This window comes from Myotis yumanensis, unplaced genomic scaffold, assembly GCF_028538775.1.
Source record: "Myotis yumanensis isolate MYYU_CA2020_CCGP unplaced genomic scaffold, mMyoYum1.0.hap1 SCAF_1, whole genome shotgun sequence".
NCBI lineage: Eukaryota > Metazoa > Chordata > Mammalia > Chiroptera > Vespertilionidae > Myotis > Myotis yumanensis.
This window is the reverse complement of record NW_027223752.1, coordinates 62497178-62523644: the sequence shown is the minus strand read 5'-3', so window position 1 is coordinate 62523644 and position 26467 is coordinate 62497178. Positions and strand designations below refer to the sequence as shown.

The 26467-nt window shown below is 41.6% G+C and overlaps 1 protein-coding gene across 1 annotated transcript; it reads right to left on the bottom strand.

Annotated features, from left to right (window-relative positions):
* Window positions 1-387: 387 nt before the first annotated feature.
* LEO1 (LEO1 homolog, Paf1/RNA polymerase II complex component) lies at window positions 388-25269 on the bottom strand. The gene is made up of 12 exons (XM_070422755.1): window positions 25162-25269; window positions 20836-21588; window positions 18603-18707; window positions 16749-16843; window positions 15430-15575; window positions 14588-14672; window positions 11698-11792; window positions 10728-10862; window positions 9202-9337; window positions 7039-7225; window positions 4636-4733; window positions 388-633 (listed from the first exon to the last, which is right to left on the bottom strand). Exons 1-12 carry the CDS (start codon window positions 25217-25219, stop codon window positions 529-531), a joined length of 1998 nt encoding a protein of 665 aa, XP_070278856.1. The 5' UTR covers window positions 25220-25269; the 3' UTR covers window positions 388-528.
* Window positions 25270-26467: the final 1198 nt, after the last annotated feature.

The window sequence follows — 26467 nt, the reverse complement described above, 5'->3', positions numbered from 1 at the left end:
GAGGGGGTGCATCAGAGCAGCAGGAATTCACTATAACCTAAGACTCAGAAATTAGATAAATAAATATAAATATGAAAAAGAAAACCGCCGAAACCGGTTTGGCTCGGTGGATGGAGCGTCGGCCTGCGGACTGAAAGGTCCCGGGTTCGATTCTGGTCAAGGGCATGTACCTGGGTTGCGGGCACATCCCCAGTGGGAGGTGTGCAGGAGGCAGCTGATCGATGTTTCTCTCTCATCGATGTTTCTAACTCTCTATCTCTCTACCTTCCTCTCTGTAAAAAATCAATAAAATATATTTAAAAAAAAAAAAAAAAAAAAAGAAAACCTAAGACTCAACGTTAATAAAATCAACTCACTTTGGGAAAAGTCAATTTCTTAAATAGAGACTTGTCTTTAAAAAACATTTTATTACAATTAAAATTACAGAAAAGCAAATCAATTCATTTCAATCAAAATAACTCATGTTTACATCATATTTATAAGACAAACTGTACAATAAAATATATAAATGTTTTCACATTTTGCACTTCAGTCATCATCTTCTTCCTCTTCATCACTGATCACGTACTTCTTATGCTTCTTATTTGCTTTATCATCATCATCTGCTTTTCTCTTTCCAGAAGGTTCACCTTCCTAAACAGACAAAAACATTTTCAATCTAAACGTCAATAGAGACTATTTCTACAAAGGTTTATCAAAGTAGCTCTGAGATGAATGACTCTATGAAAACTTAAAATCAAACAACTATTTTAAAAAGAACATTCACCAGATGAATAAAAACGGTGGTCAGGGTCGTAACCGGTTTCCAAATCTACAAGTGCTAGAAGGCATTCAAAACAACTACACCAAGTAATTACACGTAAACTGTGAAAACACAGACAGCTGAGGACTGGCCATGCCCCCTGCCTTTCCATTGCTTTCGTGTTTCCTCGTGGCTCTTTCCCTTTCCCAGTTTCTCCTTCTACCCATGTTTCTACCTTTGAAGTAATTTGGGTTTTCTAAAGTTTTTGCTGCTTATAAAAATAAGGGAGGGTAAGGAGCTGTATTCTTCTCCTCTTCTATAACTCACACCCTGTTGGGGAAGGGAAGGGAGCACCTTTTGTTCTGTGTTATCCACTCTACCTGCTATTTACTATAATACAGTGATGGCGAACCTATGACAACTCATTTTTTTGGTTGATTTTTCTTTGTTAAATGGCATTTTAATATATAAAATAAATATCAAAAATCTAAATCTTTGTTTTACTATGGTTGCAAATATCAAAAAATTTCTATATGTGACACGGCACCAGAGTTAAGTTAGGGTTTTTCAAAATGCTGACATGCCGAGCTCAAAAGGTTCGCCATCACTGCTATAAATACAACTTTACAAGGCAGCAAGCATGAGTCCCACCCAACAGATGAGGAAACTGACCCCAAAATGTGAAATGACTTGCTCCAGGCCTTATAAGTGGTAAAGGGTAGCCCGAAGATTCAGTAATCCAGTTCATTCTAATCTAGACTCAGGCCCTTTGCCCCACGTATCAAGGAATGCTCTGAGAGGTGGTAACGGTAGTTCTCTGGTATGGGACATTAAGACTGTAAACTCCCCTGTATCTCACAGGCATACCCAGGCTCATGGTATTAAGGAGGAGTTTCACCTACAAATGTTGGAGAGGGACCTAGATCAGGTATGACCCCTTCCTGACGCTCTCCCATTATAACCCACGGCCAGGACTTAAACTGGAGTAATACGAGGAGACAGTGGCAGGAGTTTGAGAGGTTCAGGCAGAAGTAAAATCTTTGTTGTCAGGAAAGAGGAAGGAAAGGGTAGAGGACGACCTAACAGAGAGTACTTGGGTGAGGAAGGTGGAGAGTAGTTCCTAAACCAGTGATGGTGAACCTATGCTACACGTGTCAGAGGTGACACGCGAACTCATTTTTTTTGGTTGATTTTTCTTTGTTAAATGGCATTTAAATATATAAAATAAATATAAAAAATATAAATCTGTTTTACTATGGTTGCACATATCAAAAAATTTCTATATGTGACATGGCACCAGAGTTAAGTTAGGGTTTTTCAAAATGCTGACACGCCGTGCTCAAAAGGTTCGCCATCACTGTCCTAAACAGACAGCTAAGAGGCACTCACAGAGTTATAGATTTATAATTGCCCAGCCTCGAAGAAGGCTACTTGATGGATCACAAGTTAAAATATCCTTTCTGAGAATACGAGGAATAAAGAGAAATCCCACAGCACTTCTCAATTTTTACTCACAGTCTCTGCTTGCCAAGAAATAAAATAGCATCTGCTCAAATAAGGATCCTCATTTGCCAACAATTCAACACACTGTAAACACATCATTAGGATGTTTCCTACATAATTTATTTGTTTTATATATGCTGCAGAGTGATTTAACAATTTCTGTCCAATTATCTTCCATAGCATGTCACTTCCAACAATGATTGAGAAATATTAAATGTTGTGATTAACAAATAATGCCAAGAATGAAATTCTGCTTCACATAAGAGCTTATAGAAGCTCAGTTCACAGAAGGCCCAAATGATCAAAATACATTAAAATCATTGATAACAGGAACATATGGTATTTCCTGGGTGACAGAACAATCTTTTGAATAACCTTCCCACTGGAAATAACAATGATGGAAAAGTATAAACAAATCAATGAGATGGCAAGAAAATAAAGCGTAATCAGAGGCCAAAAATGAAGTGAAAGCAGGAACCCACAGAGGTAAGTAGAGCGCTAACGCTGTCCTCCTTGAAGACATTTACCAAGCTCTGTGAACCTGAGTTGCTCTGCCTCGCAGGGTGCTGAGGACTAGAGACAAAGGCCAAGTGGAGCAGACTACCAGCAGGCCCCAAAGCACTACATCTTTAGTGTAATGTGAACCAGAAACAAGCCCAGGCCCATTTCTTTGGGGCAGGGGGCAGCAAACTTTTTTGGAAGAGGCCAAATAATAAATGTCCTGGCCTTTGTACAACGTACGGTTTCTGCTGCAACTACTCAACTCTGCCACGGTAACAGGAAAACATCTACAAATGACACACAAATAAGCATGGGTAGGTTCCAATCAACCAGCCATATTAGGTAAGTGGGACGTAATTTCCCAGCCCCTGACTTAATGAATGAAAGAAAGTTTTCTAATCTCAAGCATCAAAATGAATTAGCATGGTATTAAAAAGAATTCTAGGAAAATTCAGAAATCATTCTTTCAGGTCATCTAAAAAGACCTTATTCCCAGAATATAATTTAAAGTGGGCCCAGGTAGCTGCTATCCAAGGCACGTGGCAGAGGAAAATATAAATCAATTCTGGAGGAATCCATCAATCTAGGCCTTTAAAATTTCTTAGTTCCTATACCTTTTAATGTTTTTTTTTTATTGATTTTTTTTTTTTAAGAGAGAAGGGAAGGGAGAGAGATAGAGAGATAGAAACATCAATGAGAGCATCAATCAGCTACCTCCTGCACGCCCCGCACTGGGGATCGAGCCCACAATCCAGACATGTGCCCTGACCAGGAAACAAACCAGCGACCTCCTGATTCCTGCCTGGATGCTCAACCACTGAGTAACACCAGCTGGGCAGTACCTGTACCCTTATAATTTGAAAAGGATACTGTTAAGAATATAAGTTAAGCCCTAACTGGTTTGGCTCAGTGGATAGAGGGTTGGCCTGCAGATTCAAGGATCCCAGGTTCAATTCCAGTCAAGGGCATGTACCTTGGTTGCAGGCACATACCCAGTGGGGAGTGTGCAGAAGGCAGCTGATCGATGTTTCTCTCTCATCAATGTTTCTAACTCTCTATCTCTATCCCTTCCTCTCTGTAAAAAATCAATAAAATATGTTAAAAAAAAAAAAAAAAAAGAATATAAGTTAAGTCCTGGCCAGTGTGGCTCAGTTGGTGGGAGCATCATGCCATACCCTGAAAGGTCATGGGTTCAATTCTTGGTCAGGGCGTGTGCAGGAGAGAGCCAATCGATGTTTCTCTCTCTCTGCCCTCCCACCACCTTCCTCTCTCTCTAAGAATCAATGAACATGTCCTTGGTGAGGATTAAAAAAAAATAAACAAATAAAGGTTATATTAAAAAAAAGAATATAAAAGTTACTTTGAAATGATTTTTTTTCAATAAATGTAAATGTATTGAATTACTCAATATTATTCCAAGCAGTATTTCATTTAAACAAAAAGAAATCAGTTTTTTCTACCATCAGAATTATTTCCGTAACTTAAAAAAATATATTGAAAAGAAAAAGGGAAAAATAAATACACCCTCTGATCTCCCCACACTAAATGATTTCTAGTTCTCTAGTTGAGCCCTAGTATCTCAGGGCCATGTGTCTTCTCCTAGGCCTTTCCATCCACCAGGTATGCCACCCTGACCGGTATGCCCTACAAGCGAACACTTTCCTTAACACCCAGTGAAAGGTCTCCTCTGAGCAGCCTTCCAACACCCATCCAAACAGGTGTCAGGCCCTCCCCTGGGACATCCTTGTCCTGTGACTGCACTGGTCTCACGGAGCTTCAGTGAAGTGTGGGGACATCTGCGTGCTCCTGGGCTGTGAGCTTGTCTTCATTCCAGGAGCTGACTTGTAGGCACAGAGGAAACCCCTAAAATTGAATAAATTTGGTTTTACCTCATCACTGTTGAGTTTCTTTGCTTTGAGTAATCTTTGGGCCTTATCTTCTTCCGATCCTTCATCGCTGTCTGACGAATAGATTCTGGCTCGTTCCTCTGAAAGCAAAGGAATAAGGTGCATGAGTGATTTTCAAAGACAGCTGTCTATTCATTCCTGGATTTTTCTTCTGATGAGTATCTTTAATTCCTTCTGCACATTTTCTCAGAGGAAGCAAATAATTTAAAATGTTCTGATTTGAAGATAGATGTAAGTTTAGATATGTTGTAATGAAGCACTTACCCTTTCAAAATACAAGAATGGTTCACATGACCACTTTCAATATTAAAGAGGCTGTGTGCTAGGTGACTAACGAAATAGACACCACTACTCTTCCAAATAAGCTATAAAGCCCAAGTCATTCTTTCATGGAGGGTAATTAAATAATTCCAAAATGTGCTTTGAAGATAGAAGAGGTGGTTTCCTGTTCCTGTAAAGATCTTTTGTAGCCAGGTAGACATTTTGAAAGGAGGTGTAGATGAGAGGTAATCTCTGATGTCCCGGCACAGGTGGACCTCGGGTGGGGTAACAGCAGCCTACTTCAGACCAATCCTCTCACCTCAGAACCCAAAGCCTTCTTCCCCTTCTCCCCACTTCCTACTTATCTGACTATTGGATAGAACTGCACGCTAATGAGCTGGTCTGATAGGCTTTAAATCTCTGGAACGGCGGAACAACCAGAACAACCAGTGGCTATGACACACACCGTGGCAGCCAACCAGCCTGATCCGGCCCCGATCGGCCTCCAACACCTCAATCGGGGGCGGGGCCGACCAGCCAACCTCCCGCATCCCTTTCCCCCTGCAGGGCCAGCTGGACCCCACCCGTGCACGAATTCGTGCACAGGGCCTCTAGTATTATATAATTCTCTCTCTAAAAGCAACCTCAATTTTTTGTGTTTATTTTGGTTTTATGTGGTTATTTCCACAACTGATCTTTTCTGTGGGAAATTAGCATTAACAAAAAAATAAAAGGTCCCTGTACTACAGTTCAGAACTAAATCACAGATAGGAAGGAAGGAGCAAAGCGCACCAGAACAAACACAATCACTGCAAGGAAAGGAGGGGTTTTATAGGACAGTCATAGAAGGGGAGATCTAGCTGTTCTTAAAATGTATCACTCAACAGGGACAGATGAGGATGCGTGGTCACCCACGGTACCTCTTACATTGCACAGTCACTCCCGAAGCTCTAACAGCTAATTTGGAGAATTAATGCCTCATTTTACAGATGTGGTACCCACTATTCAGACGTGAAGTCACTTGCTCAAAGCTGAGTAGTAAAAACAAGAACAGCCATTTTAGGCAATATTTATTTAGTACTTGTGATGTGCCAGGCACTGGGAGAAGTACTTTATATGTAGCATATCCTTCAATTCTCAAAACAACCTCGTGGTGTAAGTACTACTATTAATAGGTTGTGTTTTCATAATTAGGTAACAGAAGGGAGGTATTATAACTTCCCAGAAGTCATCCAACTAAAAAGTGGCAGAACGAGATTAGAGCAAGCAGGATCCGGAGTCCAGGCCAAGTCTCTGACCTTCAGGTTCAGTCTGCTCTTCAGCAGGTCATCTTCCTTCGGCTGTGGGGACACCTGAGTGCAGTGTTGTGACGGAGGCACATGCCTCCGGAGTCACATGACCCGGTTCAAGAGCTCTTCACTTACCAACTACGTTCTGAGGATCAAACAGGGTGCATGTAAAGTGGCTGGGTGTTTGCCTGGGATTCAGCAGGTGCAGAATAGATGTTGACCATTTAAAATTATTGGTATTTGTGAAAGAAGAAAATATGCAAAAAGAGAACTTTGAAAGGAATCACTATGAATTTCCTGAAAAATTTAACTTCTTGATTCCCAATTAGTAATTTAAAGAAAGGGCCGGTGTGGCTCAGTGGTTGAGTGTCAACCTATGAACCAGGAGGTCAGGGTTCAATTCCCAGTCAGGGCACATGCCTGGGTGGTGGGCTCGAACCCCAGTGGGGGATGTGCAGGAGGCAGCCGATCAATGATTCTCTCTCATTGATGTTTGTATCTCTCTCTCCCTCTCCCTTTCTCTCTGAAATCAATGAAAATATATTAAAAAAATAAAAAGTTGAGAAAAGTTCCAAATAGAATTGGCAAACTTTCAAACCAGGCAAACTTTCAAACCAGAAAAGCAGAAGCTGAGGGAACAAAAGTCTGCAAGTGGGAGCCACAGCAGTTTCTACTCTGTCAGGCTCGCCTGAAAGAATTCTGCACTGAGTATTTCATTAAACCTTGATGTATATCAACCCTCCAAAAGAAAATGTCCAGTGAGTGGATATTCAGAGCATGCCCAATGCAAAGATAAATTTCTGAACCCTGAAATGAAGTTTCTGCACAAACTCACCTCGAATGCCCCCTTTGTATCGGTTCTTAATGGCAGCCAAGCTGATGGACTCCTCGCCTTCCTCTTCCTCATCATATCGATCAGGTTCTAGGTAACTAGCACTCAGGCCCCGCTGGTGCTGCTTCTCTCGCATTCGGCGCTGCTGAGACTCCCTACGAATAGAAGCCCTTAAACGTTCTTCTTCTTTCTGTAAAGAAGCAAATAAACCACTGAACTTAAAAAAATGAGCTACTTTAGTGCCCACTTGAAACTACCTTTACGATAAAGAACGTGAAATGCCTAGCTCAGGATAACACCTGTTCCCTATGTCTTCACAGTACAGATCTCTCCAAGCCACGCCTGTTACCTCACACAGCGATCTCCTGTTCAGTTCTAAGGCGTGAAGGCCACACCAGGGTGAAGAGGCAGACAGCCCCTCACACAGTCCGTCCAATCAGAACTGGCACAGGCACAGCCTTGGGAGCCGCCACGTCCCCTGTGCTGCCAGTCAGAGCCCAGAGAGCAGCGACCAGCTGAGCCATGTCATCATGCTCAGCGATGCCAGAGGGAGGCCGTTTCTGTTCCCAAGAGACAGACACCTGACTGGCCCAGCCTCCACCAAAGCACCACAGAGCCCAGATATTCCTGTCTGGGCCCCTCAGCTCCCGACGACAGGGTGAGAATGTGCAGGCAGGGGAGGGTCCCTGAGCCCCAAAGTAGAGCCTTCATCCCCTTCATCTGCCGGGCATCCCACATGTTGGGGTTCATAAGACAGAGGCAGGTATGAGAGGTCAGGGATGGTCTGGCATTTCTCTGAATTCCTCATTTAACTGTCATGTATTATTGCATACAACTCTAATTCTGTTGCTATACTTTCTATGTAGCAAACTGTTTCATTAAGTAGAACGTGGTTGTACTGTCAGCAGGCCCTGGCCCATGCTCAATGGTTAGAGCGTTGGCCTGCAGACAGAAGTGTCCTGGATTCAATTTCCTACCAAGGGCTTATACTTTGGTTGCGAGTTCAATCCCTGGCCCCAGTCAGCCATTGTTTGGCAAATGCTCAGGACATGAATCCAGGGGGCACATGTGGGAGGCAACCAGTTGATGTGTCTCTCTCACATTGATGTTTCTCTGTCCCTCTCTTCCTCTCTCCCCCCACTCCTTCCCTTTCACTCTCTCAAAAAAATCAATGGAAAAAATATCCTCAGGTGACGATTAACAACAAAACAAATCCAAAAAAACAACAATCACTGTCAGCAAGACAGGGATTAAGAACAAGCTAGCTGAGTGCCTTGTGCATGTCCAGGGAAGCTGGGGACATAGATGAGGGCTTGGGGGACTGATTTCTCAAAGCGATCCAGAAGGGTCCCTGCAGGTCCCTCCAGCTCCCTTGATGAGAAAAGGTGGGGAAATGGAGCAAGAAGTCAGACTTCAAAGCCAATGCCCCTGCATTCCACTGGGTTAGGCACTGTTACTGAATCTGGTTTAGTTAACTACCTCCATGAACAAAATACAAGGAGTAAAAAGCTGAGACTCAGGGCCACACCTTCAGCAGAGCCTGACAGTGAGATACTAAGACAGACACCGAGGCAACCAGAGCCTCAGTGTGCCCTGCTGCAGAGGAATGAAATCCCATGAAGCAGGCAGGGCAATGGCTGGGACCTAGCAGGGGTCAGGGGAGACTGTATCGCGGCCTCCAGCTTCTCAAAGCAAGTGCTGCGCAAAGGCCCATGGTGTCAATACAAACACACACCACCCACCGTTGAATCTGTGCCTAAGTGACAGCTATGTTAGCTTTGAAAACCTATCAGGTGGAATGTTACAAATGGCCCTTAAAAACCACATCTACTCTGCCCGATTCTCCTTTAGGCACTTTCTGTCCTACTTTTATTCTGTTTTAGACTAAATCTCTAACACTTCCACGGATTTTTGTCATGGACCAGGCACAGATGATTTAAACATGCTTGAAAGTGTCTGCAGAAGTTCAGATCCTTTCAGACACCGGGTGTGTTTTATGACTGCCATTCACTCATTGTTTGGCAAATGCCTAAGCCACGAATCCAGCTCCCTGCTCATGCCAGCTGGAAGGAACAGAGGTGGGTCAACAAGAGGTGATTAATAAACATTTTGGGAAATGCTATTTTCAATATATCAAAAATCCCAGAATAAGCTTAGCAAACATACCTTAATCATCTCTGTGCGCTGGCACTCAGGATCTCGACCAGCCATCGGTAAGATTCTGATCTTCTGTGTCTTTGAACATCTATCCGCAAGTGACAGGGTCATCTTTCTGTGCGTGGCACTGTCTGTAGAGTGAGGTCTGCAGGAAATAAGCAAAAATGTCTCAATAGTTACCATATACATTTGTGAGCCAGTCATACCAACATCACAAAAACAAAAGGCCAGCGACCATTTCTCAGTCCCTAGAAAAAAACAGGCAGGGACCCTAAACTGGATACAGTGGGTGGCAGATTTTTATCTTTCTTCATTCAACAGCTCACTGAAATACTCTTATCTCACGAGCAAAGTCAAAAATGAAGAGCTGGGATAAAAAGTCTTTACAAAGATCGACCCCCCACCCCCACCCCACAGCAGTGTGTGCACAGGCTCAGGGAGCACTGAATACTAAGTGCCAGGCACGGTGGTTGTGTTTTACATGTTGTATGAATTCACCATCGCAGCTGCTCTATGAGAAATTATTGCATTTTATATATTAGAAAACTGAAGCTAAGCAAGGTTGAGAAAGTTGTATAAGGTCACACAAGTGGAAACAGGACTCAAATACAAGTTTATCTAATTCCAACGCTTATACTCTTGACCATTACAATTCTCAAAAAGCTAAGTCATAACCAAGATTATTGTGCCTCACCCTAGCCAGTTTGGCTCAGTGGATTGAGTGTCGGCCTGCGGACTGAAGGGTCCCAGGTTTGATTCCAGAAAAGGGCACATACCAGGGTTGTGGGCTCGATCCCCAGTCGGGGGCGTGCAGGAGGCAGCCGAACAATGATTCTCTCTCATCACTGATGTTTCTCTCTCTCTCTCTCTCTCTCTCTCTCTCCCTCTCCCTTCCTCTCTGAAATCAATAAAAAAATATTTTTTTTAAAAAAGATTATTGTGCCCTTTAAACATAAGCATTACCCAAGGAGGATGATCTGCTTAAAATCAAGGAAACAAAAAGGAAATATTTCGTTGTAGTGTCTACAGTCTAGAGAAGGGGAAAGCCCTCAGCAGCTGACCTCAGTGTTCTGGGCTGCTCGGGGGAAACATCCCTGAAGTGGCACTGGGTGCATCAGCTAAAGGAACAGGATGTCCCAGCCTTCACACCCACCAACGCATCGCCTTTCCTGACTGCATGCACAGTAACAACCTCTACTCATCAGTCTCCCAGATCTTTACTAAAAAGAAGAGACACAATGACTAGTAAGCATTGTAGGCCTCTTGGCAGTTATAGTAACCACTTGAACTAAAAAGCTGGCATTCTGGTTTACATAACAGTCTCTTGTAAGTTTGGTTAGCATGACCGGGTTCCCTGTGAAACAGCGACTGTTGGTGCACTAGACAAAACAGCCTTAGAACCCAGAGAGCTGACAACCAGATCTTGCTCTCTGAAAAACTCCACTGTGAGATTATGTCAATTAGAACAACATTTGAACAACATCTATATTTCACTGCTTTACTGTAACAAATAGTCCATTGATAAGAATAGTTACCTGAACGTGAGTTTGGTTTTAAAGACGGCTTGTCCCTGCAGACCAGTACCTTGTCTTATAAAAAGATGGTTGTGATCGCCTTGCAGTGGAGCTTTGTAAACATCAAACACCTCATTGCCCAGGTGCAGAGACATGCTGAAAAGAAGGAACCCTTCACATATTAAAAGCCATACAGCTTTCATCCTACCATTTTACTTCCCTTAAAATGTGATTCAACTACTGCTTTCTCTCCTTACACAGAACCCAGAAGAAAAGAGTAAAGCCAGGACATGAAAACAACCTACCTCAAAGTAAAACAGGCTGTGACATTTACTCAGCCTCTACTACCTTCCCAGTGAAAGGTCGTTTTTCCAAACTTCCCACTTACAGCAAGCAGGTGCAATGGGGGGTGGGGGTGGGGGGAAGAGCTGGTGTACCTTTTCCAAACTACTTTGCTGTACCCAAAGAGGAGGATCACATTTTCGGCCACCAGCTTGTATGACCCTCAACTACCTACCTCTATTCAATGCCAGGGACTAAGCAATGGAAATCCTATATAATAAAAGGCTAATATGCAAATCGACTGAACGGCAGAACAACTGGGTCACTATGATGTGCACTGACCACCAGGAGGCAGAAGCTCAATGCAGGAGCTGCCCCCTGGTGGTCAGTGCGCTCCTACAGGGGGAGCGCCGCTCAGCCAGAAGCCGGGCTCATGGCTGGCGAGTGCAGCAGTGGTGGCGGGAGCCTCTCCCACCTCTGCAGCAGCACTAGATGTCGACTGCCGGCTTAGGCCCGCTCCTCTGAGGACTCCCGGACTGCGAGAGGGCGCAGCCCAGGCTGAGGGACCCCACCCCAAGTGCACGAATTTCGTGCACCGGGCCTCTAGTTCTTTAATAAGAGGTGGCCCACAAATAGGTCTTATTCCAAAACTTGGTTTCTCCTGGCCACACTCTGGGTATTTCAACACTCTTCAGGCATTTGCGCTCACCTTCCATCTGTCCACTTGACTATCCGAGCATTGCTTTCTTTAATTTCATTTCCTTCTTCATCCCGTCGTATCCTCCATCGTATAGTATTTTCTACCTGTTTTAAAATACAAGTGCCTTAGAACACTGTCGTTTGTGCTTTTTTCCTCAAGAAACACATAACTGTAGAATAAGCATGCATAGCTAGTGACATAAAACATTAAAGCCCTCTTCTTTTTTTTTTTTAATAACCTACAGATGTTGAATAAATTAACAACAACAAAATATGCTTAAGTGGATTTCTGAGTTCCTAGTGCTGGAGTCACAGTGGGAACCGAGTGCCTGAGCGTCTGAGCAGACGCTAAAGCTGTGGTAGCCCTGGGAGGTGTGAAGACACAGTAAGAGCTACCAGGACAGGAGATAAGGCTTGAAGCCATGTGAGGCAGCAATTTAGAATTGCAAATCCCTACATAAAGCAGGATCTCTTACAGGCTAAAACCCTGTAAATGTGGGACCAAAGCATTACACCTACTGGCCTAGGGAGATAAGGAGGCTTCCTGCTTATGGGTAAGAAAAAGGAAGCACCCTATGAAAATTAAAACCCCAGCATTGAGCAGATTTAGAGTCTAACTTTATCTTAACTACCTGGAGGGGGAATACCAGGCAGTTCTGAAAAACATTCAAGAGTTTCCTAAAATGAAAACCACTGTTAGTGCAATTAAAAACCCAGCAGGACACCTGGGAAAATGCAATACACGAAATGCATGTCGTTTGTCACTGCTGCACCCTGGGAACCCACTACAGTGATGGTGAAGACTAAGAAAAGGGTACACTCCAGGATAAAGAGAATGTGAGATAAGACGGCAGCAAGGAGAAGCCAACACTGAAAACTGACAGCTGTACGCCCACACATGCTTGCCTAGGCCTATTCCCCTCCATCAACCCTAAAAGCAGCTGCTCCCATTTCCACTTAGAATTCCTGGGTCTCCATTCTGTTAGGTGTGACTATCTTTGCAACTGGCTTCTAGCCGTTCCCTTCTAGATTTCCCCCTTTCCTTCTGTGAAAATAATAACAATAAGTGCCTCCAAGAATGGTCAGCCTAGTCTCAAGAATATCACTCAGAAAACAAAGGGTCCAGGGTTATTTTCCACCACACGCCGAAGTTTTAAAAGACAGTAGTCTGTTATACACCAACATTTTGTACTCTAAGCTTTGGTGCTTATACTAGGGTCTGGTATACATGACCTGAAAATATAATAGATATATTGATGCATTCGCTGATGCATCATGATATAAAGACAAAAATGCAAAAATCAATAAAAAGCAAACAAGGAACTACCACATTAATTTATATAAATGATGAGAAAAATGAAAAGCAGAATAATGCCAGAGGCACTAAAACAGGCATGAAAAACAGATATACATGTTCCAAGGAAAAATATTAACAGATGGGAGTTGGGAAGAGGCAAGGAAAAGGACAGCAAAGAACAAAAAACACTCTAAGCACTACAGTTAAGCACTATAACTATTAATTATGTGACCTAGAACAAGTTATTAGTCCCTGTTTACCTCCATTTTCTTATTTAATTTGCATTTCCATTAAGAGGGAGGAGTGGTGAAATTTCACTGAAAAGCTTTGGAAGCCCATGTATGTTGGATAGAAACTATTCTACATCCAAGTTCCTTAGATACTTGTGAATCTATCAGTCTTGAAGGGATGGAATTGTTCTAAAAATTCAGCCCCTTATTCTAAGGGGTTTCTTTACATTCTAACACCATGCACAATACCCACTGAAAAAGAGTATTTACAGGAAACCCTTCAGATTTAAGAATTTAAAATGCATAGCTCCTGTTTTAGTATGAGTGCAACTGCTTCTTGTTCTTTGGTACAACTCAGCTCTGCAGCATCTGCTTTATCTACATCCCCCTGATTAAAGGAAGATTACAGGCCCTCCTTGGATAGAGGTAACAAGACAGTACAAGGTATCAAAGAGAAGCATTACCAGGAACTTAGTACAATAAAAATCTCTCCTAAGAGCAATCAGAAGAATACAAAGAAAGTCATAAGGGGAAGTGTTAGGTATGAGTAACAAATTCTCCTTTAGTATATGATTTGTTTATCCACAGATCAAAGAGCCTGAAGAATTTCCTCTTTATTTTTAAATTAATTTCAGAGAGAGGAAGGGAGAGGGAGAGAAAGAAATATCAATGATGAGAATCATCGATTGGCTGCCTCCTGTCCGCCTCCTACTAGAGATCAAGCCTACAACCAGGACATGTGCCCTGACCGGGAATCAAACTGTAACCTCCTGGTTCAGGGGTTGATGCTCAACCATTGAGCCACACCAGCAGGGCTGAAGAATAATTTCCTCTTGCAGGAAGTTGCTGCAATTTAACCCACAGTACATATAGAAAGAGTTGTTTTAAAACACCAAACTATAGTACTATGTATTATGAAGGAAGTAGCTAATAATTATTTAAAAGCATCAAAAAAGTGTAACAGCGAGAAAAGTGACACATTTATAGAGAAAAAGCTATATATTTTCTTCCTAAAAAATAATTTGAGCCCTAGCTGGTTTGGCTCAATGGATAGAACATCTGCCTACGGACTGAAGGGTCCCGGGTTCGATTCCAGTCAAGGGCACATGCCTCGATCCCCAGTAGGGGGTGTGCAGGAGGCAGCCAATCAATGATTCTCTCTCATCATTGATGTTTCTATCTCTTTCTCCCTCTCCCTTCCTCTCTGAAATCAATAAAAATATATTTTTTTAAATCTGAAAAAGGAATACAACTCATTTATTGATAAAACAGGAAATATAAAAATCATTTTCAAAAGCTCAAGTCTCAAGTTAGTGTCTCCAGGTTTTACTTTAATTAAAGAAAAAAAAAAAGGAGTAAGCATAGAATGGTACCTTTAGTTTTAACCTGGTTCGACCTTCTTCATCCAGCATTTCCTCATCTTCAAATTCATCTTCATAATATTGAGGATCAAAAGGCCTATAAATTGTTTTTTAAATAAACTATTAATCATACTTTGTAAAGAATATTATCACTGTTTTATAATAACATACCTAACATACCACTATACTAAAAAATCCTAATATAATTAAAATTCATAATGATCAAATATCTTCATGTTCAACTTCTAGGAAGTACTCAAATTATTTCACTTTCTTGAAATTTGGTGTGGATACACGTTGCTGGAAATAAAGTGCAAGCAAGGCTAAATATTCAAAATATTCTTCATTCTTATATAAGTCTTCAAGGAATATGTTGTACCTGCTCTAGTTTTCCATATCATTTTGCTTGGGGCGAAAAGCTTAAATTGCATAAGAACTTGCATGTCATTAATAAATAATACCCATGAACACTAATTAACTGTCAAAAACCATTAGGTTTTCTACATCTGCAATGGCTGCTACAGTGGACATTTGCCATTTCTCTAGCAAATTTCACTACTTTCAATTTCAGCATTTATAGAGCAATACCAGCCAAAAACACCCAAAGCTTATGTTATCTATTAATTACTAAGTATCAAACTGCTCAAAACAATTATGAGCATTAAAAGTCTCCTTTATTGATATTATAGTCTATACATTTTTCTGTCACAGAATATGCTTGATTTATTTCTTCAGAGATCTATATAACCAGTTTTCCATTTTGTGATTAGTCAACTCATGTAAAATAAGAAAAATATCAACATTCCACATATTTCTATCCAACATCTAGAAATACTTTTAACTGATCCCCTTACCTGGGCTCTACACTGAGAAAGTTGGGCAGCTTAACAAAATACAAGTCGTTTCCTAAATCAGTGTTTACTTTGGGTATTTCTACTTCTATTCTGGTCTCAGGAATTGGTTCCTCCTCCTGTTGATCCTGAGGCAATCCATTTTCATCCTAGTTAAAAGAAAAAAAAAAAAAAGCATAGAATTTTAGAGTTTTACGGGATCCTAGAAAGGGTCTAGCTCAATTTCCACATTTTAATTATTTAGTAGGCAAGAAGCCTACTGAGACATCAATGTTAGGGCTAAAGCAACCCTCAATCCCCATTCCTACCCACTCAGCCCCCCAAAAACCTCATGGGAAACAAGATCAGTTTAGAAGCATCAATGTAAGAAAATATGTTTTGTAATTAATCTTCTACATACTCACCAACAGAAGTGTGAAATTAATCAACACTTCAATATGAAGTCACTCTATTAATTAAGATCAGAGATTATCAACACAGCACACATACACTTCTTGGCATGGACAAGAAAAACATTTAAATCAATGGTTCTCAAATCGCAGGTCCTTGCAGTATAGTCTCTCACAACGTGGCACCAACCTCATGCTGGGCAGTTCTTTCTTTCTTTTCTTTTACCCAGTTTCCCCTAATGGTAACATCTGGCAAATCTACAGCACAATATCACAACCAGGAGAATGACCCTGATAGAGTCAGATCACTTCCATACCACCAAGACCCACATTGCCCTTTTATAGACACACCCGCTTCGTTCTTGCCCTCATCCCTCCTTAATCTCAAACAACCATTAATTTCTTCTCCATTTCTATAACTTTTGTTATTTCAAGAATGTTACATAAGTGGAATCACACAGTATGTAACCTTTTTTCTTTTCATTCAGCATATTTCCCTGGAACTTCATCCAACCTTTTGCAAGTATTAACAATTCAATCTTTTTTATTGCCGAGTAGTATCCCAGTGTATGGATGTGCCAGGACAGTTACTTCTACTCACACTTAAAACCAAGAGTTCCCTAGCTGGCTGGCATGGTTCAGTGATTGAGCGTCGACCTATGAACCAGGAAGTCAGGGTTCAATTCCTAGTCAGAATACATGCCCGGGTTTTGGGCTCGATCCCCAGTGTGGGGCGTGCAGGAGGCAGGCAATCAATGATTCTCTCTCATCACTGATGTTTCTATCTTTCAAGAAAGTCATCTGTTCATTGTATTTTCATACCATAATTCAGTTATCAACTTCGTCTTCTTGGTGTAAGAGAGACCCTTAGCCTCAGAAACTTTTTACTTCGCCTTAAATAAAGGCCCAGTGCACACTGGTAATTTTACTTACAATAGGCTGTCCTGGAGTAGGTGGTTTATCTTCTCCATCACTCCCTGAAGATATATCATCTGCACCTCCAAAGAGATCCATCGTTCCACTGTTATCTTCAATAAAGGAGGGAAATGTGCAGTATTAATATCCATAACAAAGATTCCTCAAAGCTATCACTTCAACATATTCCCAAGGTGTCTGACCACACCAGGAACCCCCCCCCCCCCCCCACCGCCCCTCCCCAGCACTACTCTGAGCCTGGCTTTCAAAGATCTGACCAAAGTGTCTGTGGAGAGGGAAGGAGGCAACTCCAGTGAAAGGCACTTCTTTGACCCTTCATTTATGGCATCCTGTTCTACTTCCTTTAAACCCAGGAGCCCAGATATCCTCCTACAGTCTATATCAGCCGTGGGCAAACTACGGCCCGCAGGCCGGATCCGGCCCGTTTGAAATGAATAAAACTAAAAAAAAAAAAAAGACCGTACCCTTTTATGTAATGATGTTTACTTTGAATTTATATTAGTTCACACAAACACTCCATCCATGCTTTTGTTCCGGCCCTCTGGTCCAGTTTAAGAACCCATTGTGGCCCTTGAGTCAAAAAGTTTGCCCACCCCTGGATATACTCAAATTTGGGGCTTAAACAGCCCATTCCAGCCTATTCTCTCCATAGTCTCTCAAATTTTAAAATTATAGGTCCATGTCTACCCTTCTCACAAGCAGAACTCCACCTAGATATAGGGAAAACAACAGTAATAATCTATATAATAAAAATCACCAAAACTACAACCTAACCACCAACACTCTCATGTCTCTTCTTGATTCATTTTCTCCTTAGTTCTTATCACTATCCAACACACTATATATTTAATTACTCAGTCTCCCTACCCTACCATGACCCCACCAGATTGTGAGCTCTACAAGAGAGAGGTCTTTATCTGTTTTGATCATTGCTATATTCCCAATGCCCAGAACAGTACTGAAACACAGGAGATTCTCAATAAATGTGAACAAAATGAAAGAATGAATATCTAATTCTACCAACAACCCTATAAGATGGTTTCCCTTTTACAGATCAGAAAACTGAAGTGTACTAATTAATTTGAACAAAATCATGTATTTGGAAAGTAGAGCTATGAAGACTCTAACTTGGATCATCTAATTTCAAAATTTATGCATATGACCAGTAGTTAGTTATAGATCCAAAGAGCACGCTGTTCTTGTTCTGTCCACCTCTCCTTTTCTCTCTAATTGACGCTCTAAATATTTGCTTTAGTTATGTTACTTATAATCATTTATATAAGCTATTTAACATTAATGCATAATTACCATTCAGCAGAATAATAGTTGTGTGTACTCAAAATTGTTTGCTATAGCTTTTATACTAACATCTTTACTGCATAATAATTTGCCATTTGAAACACAGTCACCCATAGAGATGAATGGGTAGATCTTTTATCCTTACAACAATTCTACCTTATCTAATACTGGGTTTTCATGAACTCTTCATCTAATCCATAGCTCAAAGAACCAGGTTCTTCATTTGATATTAACCTGTTAAGAACTTAAGAACAAGCTGTCCTGGAACTGTCATTCAAACTTTAGAATGAACACTGCTGCCTCCACCTGAACCAGAGCCTCAGCCCCTAACAACAGATTCACTCTAATTAGAAATCAAGAAATAGGTTCTTCAAGTGATACAGCATAAACAGTTTCTCATATCTGTACAATTTCCCTGTGTACACTAAGTGTATGTACATTCTTTCTGTGGGTCTTGCAGTCTGGGGTAAACACCCAGGGTTGGGCGTGTACTATAGTTAAATGCAAAAAGAGGAATGGAAATCAACATATTAAAAAAAGTAATTGAAGTACCTTTTGGTACCTCTGTGTCACTATCCGCTTCTGAATCAGATGCAATTGCATTCTTGCGTTTCATTCGCAAAACTTCATCTTCACTATCACTGCCTCGTGCAGATTCTGTAAGAGTAAAATTAGAGGTTCTGCATAAGCACAGTCATATTTCATAGATTTGAATTTTGTGTTTTAAAAGCAACATTGAGGATAAACATTGTACGGGTGCATCCATACAACAGAAAGCTACTCAGTATTGACTAAGAAGGTGCTTTTGATGCATGAAACAATTTGGATGAATCTCAAATGCACTATGCTAATTGCAAGAAGCCTAAGTCAAAGAAAGAAGTCTATATACCATATGATTCCATTTAAATGATAGCATTCTCAAAAAGACAAAACTTCAGTGACAAAACAGACCAGTAGCTGTCAGGGATCAGAGGTGAGGGAAGAATGTGTTTACAAAAGGGATAATATGAAGAAGTCTTTTAGGGTGACAAAACTGTACTGTATCTTGACTCTGGTGGTGGTAGTTATACAAATCTATACATGCATTAACATTGAAAGAACTGTATATACATACACAAAAATCAACTTACTGTAGTTAATTAAAAAATAAAGGTGATAAACATTGGTTTCTGTAAGTAGAAAAACTTGGTAGCATGAGAAAAGCAGTACTGAAACTTAAGATTAAATTTATCTGTAACTCATTACAGAAAAAAAAAGGTAAAAATACTGCAATGGAAGAGACGAACACATAACTTATCTGGATGGTATAATTGTTTACCTAATTTTAAACTTTGAGAAAATCAACTGAACCACTGTAGAAGCTAGTTAATTAAGCAGAATGACCAGCCAGCTACAAGATTCCCTACTATGACTCTAGTCTTAGGTTAGTCTACTATTATTTGAGAAGTAGAACATGAGTCTCAATGATTCTGATAATAATAAAAATAACTCTGCCTAGAACTAGTTACTACAGTCTATATAAGCCTATATCCATCTCTGGAAATCTTCTGGCCTCTTTTTCTAAACAATGCCAAAATGTGTTCTTGAAAACTATCCTGTGAGGTATGTATTACAGGAGACAAAAACCGCCTCCCCTGATATTTAAGCTAAGGAAATAGGACTAATATGTAGTTATAATCAATCACCTACATAAATGACGCAATCCAGATAAGACTTCTGGAAGACTTTTAACCTAATCAAGGTGAATTTTTAGTAATACAAAAAATAAATAAGATCGCTACATTTAAAAAATATTCTATATGAAGAATGTGTTAACCTGAGCAGAATAGTGTAAACAACTATTATAAAAGGGGGTCCAGAGCCAAAGGCCATCTGTATGTTTCCAGTATTCTTTAGGGAATGAGTGTTTGACATAAGCACATCTCCCTAGGGTCAGAATGCCTGCTTCAAGCTATCATAATTCAAGGAGATCATCTAGCTGTTTTTCCATTTTCTGGATGTTATGTTCCCCAGGCAACCTGCTGATTATTATAGACTGGCATCCAATGTAGATTTTCCCCAAGGGAAGAATACAATAAGAGAAATCACTGAGCCTCTTGAAACAATTTTGCAATTTAATTTTCTTGTGAATTTAATTAGTTTGAGTAAACTTGGAACCTGGTTACCTCTGGATGATCAAATTTTGGATTTAAAAACCTGAGCCAGAACATGTTGTTCACACCTCAATACAGCTACGCTTTGGGGACATTTCAATAGTATTGTTTTTTTCCCAACAAGCAAATCCATTCTCACCTGAGGCAGGCTCTTCAGTTACCCAAAGAAATGGAACAACCTCTATTCATTTTATAACTACCCTCACACTATACATCCTTCTCTAAGACTATCCTCTTTAAATTTTTTTCTTCCTGATATAGCATCAATTAACAAACGGGAGGGGGATAGAAATAATGCAAAGATTAGGAAAATTTTTAAAAAGCAAAATGTATAAGATTAGAAAAGGCTGAAATGAAAGGACAGGAGAGAAAAAAATAGGGTACTAAAGTGGACACTGCGAAAAGAATAAATGGGATGCCCCTGTATCGAGATGCTTCTACTAACCCAGTGGTTGGCAAACTGCGGCCCCTTGAGTGTGGCTCTTCCACAAGATACCACGTGCGGGCGCGCACGTGCAGTGCGATTGAAACTTCATGGCCACACCCAAGGGGCCAAAGAGTCACATGTGGCTTGCGAGCCGCAGTTTGCCGACCACTGTACTAACCCATTTTGACTCTCATAAATGAATTACCTGACTTATGGTCCTGTTCTTCTTCATCATCTGAATGCCTGCGTTCTTCGTCTGAAGCCTGTGGCCTTTCATCATCAGAATTTTGCATTTTCTCCTCATCAGACATCTGTGGCCGTTCATCATCATCGGAATTCTGTTTCTCATCATCATTATCAGAAGCTGCTGGTTGTTCATCATCAGAATTAACCTTCTCCTCCTCAGACAGTTGTCTCTCATCATCTGAAAGCTGAGGCCTGTCCTCATCATCTGTGTTCTGCATTTTCTCATCATCGTCAGAATTCTGCAACTTATCTTCATCAGATCCTTGTGCCCTCTCCTCATCATCAGAATTTTGTATCTTTTCATCATCCGACTGGTCGCTTTTATCTTCTCTGTCCCATTTTTCATCATCTGAATGTGCTTTTTCAGAACCTTCTGCTTCTGAGTGATGGCTCCCTCCATCTGATCCATGACCTTCATCCTCATCATCATTATGGGCTTCCGATCCACTATGCTGATCGACATCTGAAGGGTCGTTGTCTTCATGGTCAGAATGCTCAGAAGGTTCTGACCTATTGTCTGACCTTTCAGAGTGATTATCACTCCCACTCTGATGAGAAGCTCCCTCATCTTCACTGTCATCTCCAAACAGTTCTTTATTACTTGGTTTTCCTGAATCACCTCTTTCATCCTGATCACTTTCGCTTCCAGATGCATTACTGCCAGATGCTGCATTCTCTTGATCAGAATCCGAGTCTGATCCAGAATCAGAATCTATGGAATCATATAAACACTGGGTGATGTCAGCAAAAAGAAAGGCAGAGTAAGGAACATCAAAAGCCCATCATGACATAAAAGCAATGAAAACACTTGTTAAAAACTGTTAGTATCAATTTTCTTGGTACTCTGGAAACTAACCAAAAGTTGCAGCAACCAGGAGAATCCTTAACAAAAAAACCCAGCTGGCCCTAGCTGGGTTTGCTCAGTGGTAGAGCACTGGCCCGTAGACTGAAGGATCCTGGGTTTGATTCCAGCCCAGGGCAGTATCTCAGTTGAAGGCTTGATCCCTGGCTCTAGTCAGGGCGCATGTGGCCAATCGATGTTTCTCTCTCTGTGTCTCTCCCTCTCCCTTCCACTCTCTCTAAAAATCAATGGAAAAAATATCTTTGGGTGAGGTTAACAAGAGAAAAACCAGCTGAATTTTTAGAGAGAAAACAGAACATCGTGGCATTTTACACCTGCTACTCCCCCCCCCCGCCTCCCGCAACCCCCCACCACTCTCTGCCAGCTACTCCCCAGCTCACTTTAAGGTAACAGCCTGAATTTCTGGCACACACACCACTACTGGAAGGAGCAGAAGTGACCTCATTCAAAGAGAATCATGGTAGCTAGTTTTGATGCCTAGCAAATCACTGAAGGACTGGCTCAAAGGGCTTGACTTTATCTCACCTAACATGGAACTTTCTCAGTGTTGAGGCAGCTACTTGGGAGTGTTTGTTAAAAACAAACCAAAAAGCTTTGGAGGAAAGGTTGGGGAATGACATAATATGGGGAGTAAGAGCTTTTAAAAGTTCCCACATATTCCTAGCGATCAGAAAGAACATATGGTTAGGGCTGTGCACATGCTCAGGAAAGAACTGAGGAAGCCCTAAGCTCTCACTGCTGGCTGGCCTCAGGCTCCACACAAGCAGAAAGTAAAGGCAAGGACAGGCTGTAAATTGCCTGTTTGAATGTTGACAGCATGCCCCAACATATACGGAGAGCTGATCTGTAAAGACTAGGAGGTTTCTTTTTTAGGGGCCGGGGGGGACGGGGGGGGGTAATTCTAGGCATTTAAGGAAATCTCTGTCCAATCACTAGCTGACCACCAAGCTAATGGGACACAGATTTCATTAGCCACACACAACGAAGACTGTAGACAACCCAATTTGAAAATGAACAAAAAACTTGAATAGACTTTGCAAAATTAGTTCAAAAGACTAAACAATAATTACTGTGACAAATAGCAACAACAAATCCTAGGGAGGTGGAGGAATGTGTTTTCATGAGTTGTCACATCATATAATATTCAAAGAGCCTAATTATCAACAAAAAATTATAAAGTATGCAAAGAGACAAAAAAGTATGCGGCCCATACATACAAAAAAAAAAAAAAAAGGCTACAAACTGTCTCTGAAGAAGCCCAGACAATGAAAATGATATCTTGCCAAATAAAAAGTATCAATAAAACCCAGCCGGTAAGGCTCAGTGGTTGAGTGTCGAACTATGAACTAGGAGGGTACGGTTCGATTCCCAGTCAGGGTACATGCCCAGGTTGTGGGCTCAGTCCCCAGTGGGGGGCTGTGAGAGGCAGCTGATCAATGATTCTCTCTCATCACTGATGTTTCTATTTCTCTGCTTTCTTTCTGAAATCATTAAAAATATAAAACCAAAAAAAAATCAATAAAAAGACAGATATTATTTTAAAAATAATACAGAGCCCTAACCGGTTTGGCTCTGTGGATAGAGCGTCAGCCGATCAAGGGCATGTATCTTGGTTGTAGGCACATCCCCAGTAGGGTGTGTGCAGGAGGCAGCTGATCGATGTTTCTCTCTCATCGATGTTTCTAACTCTCTATTCCTCTCCCTTCCTCTCTGTAAAAAGTCAATAAAATATATTTAAAAAAATAAAAAACAATACAGAAATTCTGGAGTTGAAAAGTACCATAACTGAAATGAAAATTTCATAATGGGCTACATAGCAATGTGAGCAGGAAGAAGGAAAAATCAGCAAATTTGAAGACAAGTTCATTAAGATTATCCCGTGTAAGGAACAGAAAAAGAAAGAAAAATGAAGAAAAATAAATCTAAAAGACTTGTGGGATACCATCAAATGTACCAACATATACACAATGGGAGTCCCAGAAAAAGAGAAAGATCAGAAGGAATATTTGAAGAAATAATGACCGAAAGCTTCCCAAATTTGATAGAAAAAAAAAACAAAAAACCATCAACCTACATATCCAAAAAGCTCAATGAATGCCAAACAGCATAAAGTTAAAGAGAACACCTAGACACATCATTTTCAAACTGTGACGACAAAGACAAAGAAAGCATCCCGAAAGCCGAAAAAGTGAAGCAATTTGTCCCATTCAAGGGGTTCTCAATAAGAAAAACAGCTTTTTCTCACCAGAAAGCATGGAAACTAGGAAGCAGATTCAAAGTGCTGAAAGAAAAAGACTGTCAACCAAGAATAATATATCCAGCAAAACTGTGCTTCAAAAATGGAGGACATATGAGCAACAAAAGAAAAAATACCTTGGACTTCCTCAAAATAAAAAACTTCTGTGCAAGGAAGGACATTATCAAGAAAGTGAAAAATCTGCCCTACCAAAGAGAGTGGCATATATAGAGCTCTATATATAGGTAATATATAAGACTATATTTCCAAACTCATCTTCCTGACGAGAACCTCCTGGAAGATTTCTAAAAATGTGAATAAACTGATGGAGTTCGAGGGGAAAACACACACACACACCACCACCACAATAATGCACTTTGCTTAGAAAAAATGTAGATAACGTTACTTTGAGCTTGGAGGGTTGCAAGAATTCTGCACTTGGTCTTGAGCCCCTCCCTTCTCATTTCAAATACAGTAACTCCTATTCGTATTGCAAACTCAAATATCCACCAGAAATACTGCCATGCGTCATAAACATTCATTCATTCATTCATTCATTCATTCATTCATTCATCTTATCAACAAATCCTCCATCTCTCCTCTCCAAACACACACCGCACATGCCCCACCAGAGACCCAAGAAATCCTGGTTTCTGCACCGGCTCTCCGAGGACACCCACTACCCCGGTATCCCGCCCAGCCCCTCGCCCAGACATCTCAAGCTCCCCCGCACATCACGGTCTGTCTGGGTTCGTTCAAGAGGGCACCATCGGTCCCCACGTCCATTCGCCCACCCATTCCTCCTGCTCCTGAACACCTAATCTCCACGCGTTCACAAACAGCCCTTCCTCTGCGCGGACCTGCGCCAGACAGGTCAGAGCAGGACCCCAAGGCTCCGTGCCTGCACCCCTGCCCCGCGCCCCTCTCGCTCCACGCACTCCCGGGATCTCGAGGCGCACACTCTACGTTCCCCCCCCCCGCGACTCCCGCCCGCTGGGGGAAGGCTGGCACCGCGGAGGGAGGCTGGCACCGCCCGGAGCGCAGGGGGCGCTAGGGCAGGAGCGGAGGAAGTGCGACCAATGGCACGTAGCGTCGGGGCGCTCGCACACCCGGAACAGCACTGCGGTCGGGATCGGGCCGCAGAGGGCCCGCCACGCGCCCCTCCCGCGAAGCCCAGTCGACCCCACCTTTACGCTCCGCATCGCTGTCGGCGTCGCTCCCGAAGAGGTCCTCCATATCCGCCATGGCCGCGGCACATCTGCCGTTGCCTCGGCTGCGGACTGCGCCGCGGTTTCTTTACGGCACTGAACCAGCGGAATGCGACAGTGTCGCAAAGACTCGCTACCAGGCTCCTTCCCTTCTGTGACCTAGTTTTCCCCGAACACCAGGAACCGAAGGGGGTGGACTCTAACACGTTCACAGAGCGGACAAAACCCGCCCATTCTTCAATAGCGGTTCTTATTGGCGGGGACTGGGTGTCGGTGGAATGGGCGGTGCTGGGCAGAGGGGCCTCCGACTGTGGTAAACCTGCCAGGACTCAGGCTTTACGTTCCTTTGTTTCAGATTGACAAGTGGTTCTCAAATTGTTGAGAACTCCAAAGCGCTTTTTGTGTGTGTGGGTTCTATCTTTGGCTATTTACCGTATTAGTAATCAAAGCATAAATTTTTAAAATTCAGGTTAATATAAGTAACATTTTTAAAGTTTACATGACTAAATTTTTTTTAAAAAAAATAGAAGAGTGATTGTTTCACAGTTTTTAAAATATCTTTACTGTTTGGTTTAAGTCAGCTGAATTCTCATACCTGCTTTCATATCCAGTCTGTTAAAAGAACACGGCTGAATTCTCATACCTGCTTTTACATTCTACCTGTTTGGGTCGGCCGCATAGGAAGAAAACCTGGCTTCATGCAGGTATGTATGTAATGGGGAAAGGGAGGACCTTTCAGAGGCCCTTCCTACCAAAGGGTCTTCCTGCGACCACTTGCAGCTTCAGAGCAGTGTTATCTCAAAAATTAAATATTTCCATCCGCCTGGCCGGTGTAGTTCAATTGGTTGAGCATCCTCCTTCACACCAAAAGGTCACCGGTTCAATTCCCGGTCAAGGCATATACCCAGGTTGCGAGTGTGATCCCGGGTTGGGGTGTGTACAGGAGGCAACTGATCGACGTTTCTCTCTTACATGGATGTTTCTTCCTCTCTATCTAAAATCAATAAAAATGTATTTTTTAAAAATTTCCATCCTAATCCAATATGCACATTATGTAAAAAAAAAAAAAAATTGAAATAAATATTTCACAAAAACATTACTTCCTTACTTCTAAGGTGCAGTCTATTATTCTTATTCTCCTTTGTTTTATCCCATTTCAGCTTTATGTTAGTTTTATTTTTAATGCTGATAGGCAGTGCACCCACTAAATTGATATCATGATTTACTAAATGATTGCAAACTGCACTAGAACACTATTCAAGAGGGTGCCATTGGCTTGTTTATT

Excerpts from the sequence above, each read along its gene's own strand:
- LEO1 (XM_070422755.1), bottom strand. The coding sequence starts at position 25,219 with ATGGCGGATATGGAGGACCTCTTCGGGAGCGACGCCGACAGCGATGCG. Across the intron at positions 21,589-25,161 it reads CAGCGATGCGGAGCGTAAAG|ATTCTGATTCTGGATCAGAC; the intron begins GTGGGGTCGACT and ends ATGATTCCATAG. Across the intron at positions 4,734-7,038 it reads ATACAAAGGGGGCATTCGAG|AGGAACGAGCCAGAATCTAT; the intron begins GTGAGTTTGTGC and ends CTTTGCTTTCAG.